General features: G+C 32.8%; 1 protein-coding gene across 2 annotated transcripts; it reads right to left on the bottom strand.

Annotated features, from left to right (window-relative positions):
• Positions 1 to 1,868: 1,868 nt before the first annotated feature.
• LOC133293446 (plastid division protein CDP1, chloroplastic) lies at positions 1,869 to 7,868 on the bottom strand. 2 transcript variants are annotated; one of them, XM_061492020.1, is made up of 12 exons: positions 7,441 to 7,868; positions 6,558 to 6,671; positions 6,297 to 6,434; positions 6,076 to 6,180; positions 5,858 to 5,980; positions 4,854 to 5,222; positions 4,591 to 4,686; positions 4,312 to 4,428; positions 3,686 to 3,751; positions 2,824 to 3,603; positions 2,337 to 2,527; positions 1,869 to 2,217 (listed from the first exon to the last, which is right to left on the bottom strand). In XM_061492020.1, the coding sequence occupies exons 1-12, from the start codon at positions 7,702 to 7,704 to the stop codon at positions 2,136 to 2,138; spliced, it is 2,445 nt and encodes an 814-aa protein (XP_061348004.1). In that variant the 5' UTR covers positions 7,705 to 7,868; the 3' UTR covers positions 1,869 to 2,135. The 2 variants fall into 2 exon arrangements, with proteins under 2 accessions (XP_061348004.1, XP_061348005.1); XM_061492021.1 differs by having other exon boundaries at positions 4,935 to 5,222.
• Positions 7,869 to 9,455: the final 1,587 nt, after the last annotated feature.

Genomic DNA, 9,455 nt, shown 5'->3' with positions numbered 1-9,455 from the left:
TGTGAGTGATTTCCACGCTCAACTCAACTATACCCTCCCTCTTTCTTCGACTATTCTTTTTTCAAAATAAAATAAAATAAAATAAAATAATTAATTAATAATCAGTGCAAGTGTTAGGGTAAAATTTTGTAAGAATATCACAAACCGCGTGAATTAATTTGTAGGGTTGGAATTATCAAAAATAAATAAATTTTGTAGGGTTGATTTTAAGGATATAAATGAGTTAGGTTGGCTTCTCTCGCTTAGTCAATATCAGATCATGTTCGGCCTCCTAAATATAGTCAAATAGAATATGCTTAGATTTTTTAAAAAGTCTATTTAGAAAATACGTCACAAGCTTTCTTTTAGATGACGAATTTATAAGCCTACAGACTAGCATATATCATATTATTTATTTAAAAAAATTATTATTTAAGTAATTTTGAATAATAAAGTATTTTAATTATTTTTTTAATTATTGAATATTTAATAGATTTAAACAAGATGGCTTAGGTCAAAAAATTTATTTTTTTAAATTTAAATATAAATAATGTCAGACTTATAATTTGAGCTTATATAAGGCTAATACGTCAAGCTAGGCCTAAAATATTTTACACAGATCTAGGCTATTTTTTTTTTTTTTTGATAAACAGATCTAGGCTATTTAAATCAAAGTCTAACCTACTAACCTATTTACATCCTTAGTTGGTTTAGTAGTTTCTAGTTTTAATATTGATTAATTTGAATATTAAATATATGATTGTGTTAAAAAATTTAGTATGAAAAATTTTATTATTTGATTTGGCCGAATTAATTGATTAAGGGTAAAGAAATCTCTAAAAAAATGTAAAAGAATTTTAAATAAAAATTTATATAATTATTTTAAGGGGAGAGGTTATATTTAAACAAAAAATTAAATTGATTTTAATCTAATAACAATAAAAGTGATTGTAAAAAAAAAATCGTAAATATAACCTCCTCTTATTTTAATTAACTATTTTTAATCTTAAAGAGATACTAAACTTAGCCTAAGAGCACATATCTTTATGATTGAAACATCACGAATACGAATCTAAATAAATGTCTCTTGCAAGGTAGATTTCGTGCACCAGAGTTTATCCTTTATAAACTTTATTTTTTAAGAACATGTTTTACAAAGATAAAGTAAATTTAAAGAAATTATTATAGGAATTTGGATTAAATAAATACACTAGAGCATTATTGTCAAAAATTAGTCTAAAAACGTAAAAACATAGAAACAATAGAAACGTGGTGTAAAAATATAAGTAGAAACGGTCCTATAAAAACAGTAGAAACACAAGTTTTCATGTTTTTTTACTGTTTTTACTTAAACTCAATTTTTTTTTTTAAAAAAAAAAAAAACCTTTTTTCAATTTTTTTAAATTCAATTTTCTCTTTTAATATTTTTGGACTTATATATTATATAATTATGTGATTTATATCTTTTAAATATGAAGTTATTTATTAAATTTTGAGTAATAATTTATGTGAATTTTTTTTACATGCACATATATATAAACTTTGTATCTTGACATGTAAAATTTGTACGTTTCATCTCGTTTTTACCATTTAAGTTTCCACCAACCCCTTCCGTTTATATAGAAACTCAATTTTGACAAGAGTATCCACCTTCACATAAGAATCTTTTTTCGTGTGAACAAAAACAAACGATTTTGTGCACATGCCAAAAACTTCTAAGACTCACCACATTAGTTGTAGAAGTGATTTGAGAATGCAAGATTCTCATTAATATTATTACTAGATGTCTAAAACACAGGGTAGCAAAAGTACAACTGACATGGAAGAAAGATAGATTCTAAACTCTAAAAAAAAAAAATTGCTTTTCACATTACTTCTGTTGGCAGAAAATTGAATGAGAATGTTATGGTAAACATCTACTGATATGTCAATGAATCAGTTCTTTACAGATCCTAATCAGAAAGAAAAGGAGGGGATAGATGACAGACAACTTAGCTTCCTTACATTGTTTGAAGAGAAGGGTTTTTTAAGCTGTCATCATCTGCCTAATGGAGATACTCTTTGAATTTTAAGGTTCCAGAAAACTAAATTTAGGGAAGGAACCAAGTTAGCAGCAACATCAGTTATCCAAGCGTGTAACATACTAAGCACAAATATCACGGTGTTCGTATATCACCTTCACAGAACTTCCATGATCCATCATCTTGCCTCTTCATAACATACTTAACTTTGTAAGTGCTGCAATCAATCAATAAAAAAAACATGGTTAATGAATACAATAAAAGCACAGTAATGTTTAGCCAGTGTCTCACTAATAGACTACTATTATCCAGTAGTGCATGTAAAGTACATCTAACCTATAGTAGTTTGGGTTTTTTTGCTGAGAATTGTCAACGAGTTCAGCTGCTTCCTCTAAGACAGCTTCTATTTCTGCCATGTCTTCTCCATTTCCATCTGACAAAATGTCAGCTCGAAGGACCGATAATTTCAGCAAAACAAATCTCCAGTGACAAGATCTTTCTTTTGCAGCATCAGCCAAAGCTTGCCACTGTCAAAGAAAGCACCAATTATTTTTTTTTCTTGTGTTGCGTGAATTTGTAGTTGTTATCATTTCATTCCATCGTCATTTTCATAAATCAACAAATTTTGAGTATTTCGAGCCATCAAATAGTTAGATATGTCACCCATCACAAGCAAACAAGAATTTGCATGGATAGAGGATAACTTACTTATTTAACAGTGAAGTAGTTCATAGATTGGCAAGATGAATAATTGAACAATAGCAAGTTGAAATGACTTTTTTGATTATATAATAAGGTTAAAAAAAGCCACAGCATGAACTACCTGAGCAAGCATGGATTCGTCAAGGACTTGAGCGAGGCAATTAACTTCATGGCTAGGCCCCAAAGCTTCAGCTTTGATTGTTTGCCATTGCCTAACAAGAGTTTCTGCTTCTTCCACAGGCATCAGCCTCCTGTACACATTAGTGGGACAGGATGATGAGGCAAGAGCAGTGTGTAAATTGCTTTGATTTCCAGCATCTGACTGGTGCAAAAACTGTATCTTAACCATTGCCAAGATTCTCTTTAGTCTGTCCGCAATAGTACTTCGCCTAATATAAGCAGGGCCTACAGTGTATTCAGCAGATGAATCTGCAGTCCAAGCAATGTTATCATTGGCTTTAGTGAAAGCCCGATGAGAACCAGTGACAGTCTTGCTTAGGTTCATTCCCAACAACTTAATGGTAGCAAATGCAATACAACCCAGTATGGTAATGTATGTTATTTTTCCAAATATGTGTGAATGAATGAAGTGACTATCCCAAGTTCCATTGCGATGAGTGCCAAGGTTCCTTTTTACTTCAACAGGTGACTCGTTAAGATTGCTTTCAGTTTCAGTTCTGCCAGTTAGCAGTGAACTTTGCAAATCAGTAGGAGTAAGCTGCTTGACAGCAAACCCTAGATTTGGAGAAGAGCTCATATATGAGCGAGGTTCCTCAAAATCTCTTCGATCTAAGGCACCAGATGAGGATAGAGGTCTATGACATATAGTAGGTGTTGTTTGTTGAGCTCCTTTAGAATTCCTGCTTCCAGAAATTTTCTTTTGAGTATTAAAGAAACTGGCCTGCAGAGATGAACGTCCATAAGCAACATTTTGTCAAAATCAAAGCAACAAATTAGTCGTTTCCTACTACAATCGATCTCACCAGAGCTGGAGAACAATCTTTAGTATCCGGAAATAAAGCAAGAACAGAATCCTTCAGCCACTTTTCCTGGTCAAGTTCAGCAAGTAGTCTGAGATAAGAAATCAAAAACTCAAAATTTTATCATTAAACTTTTAAGATGAAGGATGGAGTCATGGAACATAGATCTTGAAGCATTAAAGCTCAGCTGTTATCTCAAGTAAAAATATAATATCAAATAAAGAAAGATTTTCCTAAAGCCAAATAAAAACAAAAGTGTTATCTCTAAAAATAAAATCTCTTTTTCTATGAAAGAAAACAATAAAAAGAAATCATTATACATGTATGGCGTTTAAATATGTCCTTTAATTGACGCTAGACTCTAAGCATGAATTAATCCAATCCAAAATACACTAGTTTTTGAAACCTAAGTTATAGTTAATAGAACTGAACATGACAAGCACAATTTATCACTCGGGTTCTCAATACTAAAATGGGAGCTGGAAACTTGGAAGCAGGGGAAATGGTATCACTAAGGCCAGTCAAAAACTTCACATGCAACAAACAAAGCTACCAAAAGCATTTCAAATACATGTTTCGAGGGGCAACAAAAATAAGAACTTGCATGAACATGAAACTAAGAGAAATACCAATGATGGGTTTGCAGCAGAAGCATCCATTATTGCCTTCCCCAAGACTGAATTATGTTTCGGATTTGAGTTCAGCTCAAGTAGTTTCAGCTTTTCAACCACCTCAGCCTCTTTGCCCTAGAGAATTCAAGACAACATTATTGAAGAATTGAACTGCAGAAACTCTGGGGAGAATTGGAAAGAGAGGTAAAACTTATTGCTGCTGGAAACCAAGATTCAGATTGTCTAAATACTACGTGAAGCAAGCACCAATTACAAGAGGTGGTATGACAAATATACCTGTCCAAGAAGGAATGAGCAAAAAGCTTCCTCAAATTTAAGATCAATGCCCTCTGAAGCTATTAAACATTCACATATGTCTTTTGCTTTGCTAATCTGCATAAAATTAACATAAACAATTAGTATCAGGATGAAATTAAGAAAGTCATTGTTTGAGAATGTATGCAAAAAAAGAAAAAGAAATGGTAGTAGTAGTAGTTATGAAAAGTGGACTATAAGAGGACTATTAAAATAAGTCTATAAGCTTCAGAAAAGGGTATTACCAACTCTTTTTGCTTGCTAGAAAACCCAAGTGCCATATGAGCAGTAAAAACTCTATAGAAACAGTTTGAATCAATTACTACCCTTAGATTCTGTGATTCAATTGTCTTCTTATTCTTTCGCATCATAGCTAAGTTATCCCAGGGAAGAAGATCAACTATCTCATTAGCCAGCAAACTGTCAAATGCTTGGCTTAGAAAGGAAGGCCAGTCCTGCACTTGGCATGAAGCTTCAACATCAAGACCCTGTCTGAGCAATTCACGCAAAGCAGCAATTGCTCCTCGTCTTCTATCAACATTTTCAGGGGTACGTGGCATGCTCAGTAGTTCCAAGGTGCAAGCAGGTGCAAGCTCTTCAAGAGATTCTTCAATCTGTAAACCATGAAAAGCATCCTCAGGGTTGTGTTCATGCCAAAAATGCAGATATAAAATGTGATAATACAAAGAGGAAGGAGGTTGAGTCTCTTAAACTAAATGTTTTCAGACATTACTGAAATATAGCTAATTCTCTAGCAAAAAAGAGTAGGAAAACACAAGTAGGAAAAGGGCATGATATAAATGATGAAGAATGACAAGGACAGAGAATGATAGAATTGGTAGAGTAATATAGTTTCAAAACTAAGTATGCCAAGATACTAAATAAGTATACTGTATTCATTGATTAGACCTAGGTTAGATATTCACAAAGCTGACATGAAGTATCTGTTATTAAAGCTTCTTGAATTCTTGTAAGCAATTACAAACCAATGTTGAAGTGCAAATTACCATTTTCACAAAATGAGTACACTGAATTATTCCAAAAACTCACTGAATATCCCACAGTTCTAGAAACAAAAATTAGGAGTATAACAGTTTGATATCTGTTGACTTAATGATCTTTAATTTTTCTGTTAAAAGGAGGGGTGGGGTTTGTAGCCCAATCTTTCCTTTATAAAATGTATACTTAAAAAACCAGCTGATGACTTGGAAGACCTTAAGTGAATATACACTTGCCAAAAGTTTTGTACCTCACATAGCAGTGTTATTTTTGCAAGAGATGGTTTACTTCTTAGAAGACACTGGGCACGAGCAAGAGCTTCAAAACCTTGAGATACTTTATTCTTCTCAAAGCCAATCTTCGCAAGTGCACACTTCAAGAAAGCACCTATGATAAGGAAAGGGTACATAACAAGGCTGCTATAATTTCAGGCAGTAATTTTCTGACCGTTCGGTCCACATGTCATACCTCAGCTAGCGCCATAGAAAGAACTAGATCATCTGTATATGGCTTGGCGTCTTGATGCTGAAGACTTGTTCGTCCAGTATCTAGCACAAGCTTTGACTCTCCAACCTGAACATAAGGAATAGAAAAGCAGCTGTCAAAATATTTCCAGAAAAGATAGAAAAAATTGAAGAAGTGAACCATACGAAAATTATTAAAAAGAACTAAGCACATGCCAAATGTACCTCTTGAAGGAGGCATAGAGCAGCAGGCAACCATGACCAAGGAATACGAAGGGAAGATTTAGGGGGAATCTTTTCCCTCAGGTTACCAGTATACTCAGGCTCAAAAAGAAGCTTATCCCTAACATCCATCAGAAGTTCCTGCGGAGCAATATTGGATAAGAGCAACAAACAACAATGACTCAAATTACTTTATCTGCTCCTTTAAAACCAAATTTAGTAAAACTTTGAATCACAAAACATAATTGGTGGTCATATCTATACTTGGCGAGATGCAACAACAGCCATTGTGTAACCTTCTTCAATTTCAGCATTTTTCAATCCCATTACTGCCTTAACGATTTCATCTTTCTCAGCTCTACCAGGAACACCGATAAGCTGCAAAATGGTATGAACTGAGTGGTACAGCATAAATCTTAACACAAATGAAATGAAAATTGGCATGGATGAGCTAATACAACTAAGACACCTGAATATTTATCATTCTAATTTTAAGATTGAATTGTAAAAACACTCATCATAGCTGCTGAACAATCCCAACCATCAATTCCTTCATCACAGTTATCCACATTAAGGCTTTGTAGAACTATATGAAACATGCACAGTTATCCACGTTTAATGTACTATAAATGTAGACAAGCACTACCCAGCATGCAAGTCTATTATTACTATGGGATTAGGAACAAGATGAAAAGTCAAGGCATCAAACCAAGATGTCAAGAAGGAGATTTCAGTTTCTTTCTCTCTTTACTCAACAGTAGAAGTCTTTTAAAAGGTCCTATTTCAGTAATCATATTTTGGCATACTTTTTTTTTTCAAAAAAATAAAACAAAACAAAACAAAATCAGTAAAACAACTTTTCTGTCCATAGAAAATTTTAAACTACCAATAAACAAGTAAGTATTCTCTTCTTCCAGCATTCCCATGTGTTCAGACACAAATGCCCCATTATTTACGATCATCATCCACACAGTCCAGAGTAACCAAATCCCAGCAAACACATGAAAAAATCAAGATTCTTTCTTCTCCATTCCTAATTTCATTTGGGTCATCAAGTTAAAAAGAAGTATGTATAAAACACACACACACACATACAAACAAGCTCAGACACATAAACACAATCAACAAACACATAAAAAACAATCACCTGATAGCAAGAAACTGGGATTTCAATAGTGGATTTCATCTGGGTATTTTCAACAATGCGGGTATCAACAGACTTCAACCTCCTCCTTTCAAGCACAACGTCACTCTTCCCAGCATGGGACCCAACGCAAAACGCGGAACTACAAAACCCAGAACCCGAATCGCCATGAGAGCCCAATAGGGGAGCTTTTGGGTCACAATAACTGATTCGAACAACCCCATACAGAGAAGAGGGAGCTATCACTGCAGCATTAGCAAATGCCATGAGCTCTCATTCCCCAAAATGCAAAAACACCCAAAACCCTAAAGAGTAGAAATCAGCGAAATTGGAATTCCAATAGACACATTGCATTGAGGGAAGAAAAGAAAGTTTTGAATTAGTACAAAAAGCATAACGAAAGTGTGAAAAACGTTAGAGTAAAAGGAGGGAGATTAATTCACTGATTTTGGTTCGTTAACATAACGTACGAAAGTTTCTTGTAAAGTCAGACGTTCACCTTTAATTGAGTTCATTTTTTATTTTAATTCAACCTTAATTTTAATTATTATTTTTTGGAAACTGTTAATTTAAATTTTTTTAGAACTTAACTTGTATAAGTAATGTTTATAGGGTTAGATCACGTGTGTAACTGTTAGATCCAAGCTTAAATCCATAACTGATAATTCTTATAATTTATCTTACCTAGATTTAGACCGTGGTTGGTTGCCTTAACTATGACAACGATAGTAAGTAGATTTTAATTTGGGACAGGTTATATTTATAATTTTTTTTTTTTAAATTCTTACAATTTATATTACAGATAATATATATTTAAATAAGATGTATTATTTATAGTACGGAGTTTATACATATAATCTTATTTTTTTAATTTTTAATAAATATTATTTCTAATGATTTCCTTACGGCATAGATTTCGACAAATTTTTTTATAAGTTATGTGCAAGAGCAGTTTTGATATCAATAAATAAAGTAAAAAATATTGTACCAAAAAAAAAAAAAAAAATATTTATTCTTTTAAATGACATAATTTGTGTTATTTTACTCTCATGAAAAGGTGAGACCCATATCTTTATATTTTTTTTGTCCACTATCTCTTTTTTTATTTATCTCTTTCTATCACTTCAAATGAAACAACTTTATTTTCTTTAGAATCATCAACACTCTTTCCATAAATAAATATCGTTAAGCACGTGGGTTAATGACGAGGGTTGCTCTATCTCTGTTGCTCTTTTGTGATTTTATCCATATTAACAACCGCATTAGATGAATGAACTGATAAAAAAAATCTTAAAAAAATAAATAAATAACTGAATCCTTTCTTGGCAAAGACGCAATGCTGCCACGTTCTCGTTGGCACCGACGTGTTGATATCATTCAAGAACCATTTTTTTATTGAGTTTTTTGTTGAAAGAAAAAAGATTTTAAAAAGGATGAAAATTTCAGAATAGAAGAAAATCTGGTCGATATGATTTACTATTATAACAGCTTAAAATAAATATATACGTTGTGATTACCCACCCCACCCCAGCATCGTATACAAATTCATTATCATGGTCAATCATAAGCGTGACACTTAGGAGTGTCTAATACGCCATTCTAGAACCGGTTGGTTAACATCTCGTATGACATTAGGCGCAGTTACAAGCCCAACAATTGAAGTATTGAACTAAAGTACGGATAAACTTTTTCCTTTTTGCGTTAGTGAACGTTTATATTTAAAATCGAATCCGTAATTAAAACAATTCCAATAATTGTAATCATAACTAAAACTATGTGTCAACACCTAACGTAATTTTATTTAAACCATATGTTGCTACCCTAGTGTGCCAAGTAGTCCCCTTAGACCAACAAGGCTTATAAACTCATTTTTAGTGTTATTAAACACCAAACATCTCCGCTCTTTATTTATTTAAGAAAATCCTATACTACTTTTACGGTCTCCATCTTTCAACATGTTATAGGATTTTTAATTAGCTACGCGTGGGTTCAAACCGCGCTCAAATCGAAGCACCGCA

Source organism: Gastrolobium bilobum, unplaced genomic scaffold (assembly GCF_033153095.1).
Source record: "Gastrolobium bilobum isolate Gb01-03AN ecotype WA unplaced genomic scaffold, APGP_CSIRO_Gbil_v1 utg18566, whole genome shotgun sequence".
In the NCBI taxonomy this organism is placed as follows: domain Eukaryota; kingdom Viridiplantae; phylum Streptophyta; class Magnoliopsida; order Fabales; family Fabaceae; genus Gastrolobium; species Gastrolobium bilobum.
Note: the sequence above shows the minus strand (reverse complement) of the source record. Positions and strands in the feature narration are given on the sequence as shown.

What these genes read in the sequence shown, in the direction of transcription:
- LOC133293446 (XM_061492020.1), bottom strand. Translation starts at nt 7,704, where the DNA reads ATGGCATTTGCTAATGCTGCAGTGATAGCTCCCTCTTCTCTGTATGGG. An exon ending in TCCCAGTTTCTTGCTATCAG is followed by an intron (nt 6,672 to 7,440) that starts GTGATTGTTTTT and finishes ACCATTTTGCAG; the next exon opens with CTTATCGGTGTTCCTGGTAG. An exon ending in GCTCATTCCTTCTTGGACAG is followed by an intron (nt 4,429 to 4,590) that starts GTATATTTGTCA and finishes TGAATTCTCTAG; the next exon opens with GGCAAAGAGGCTGAGGTGGT.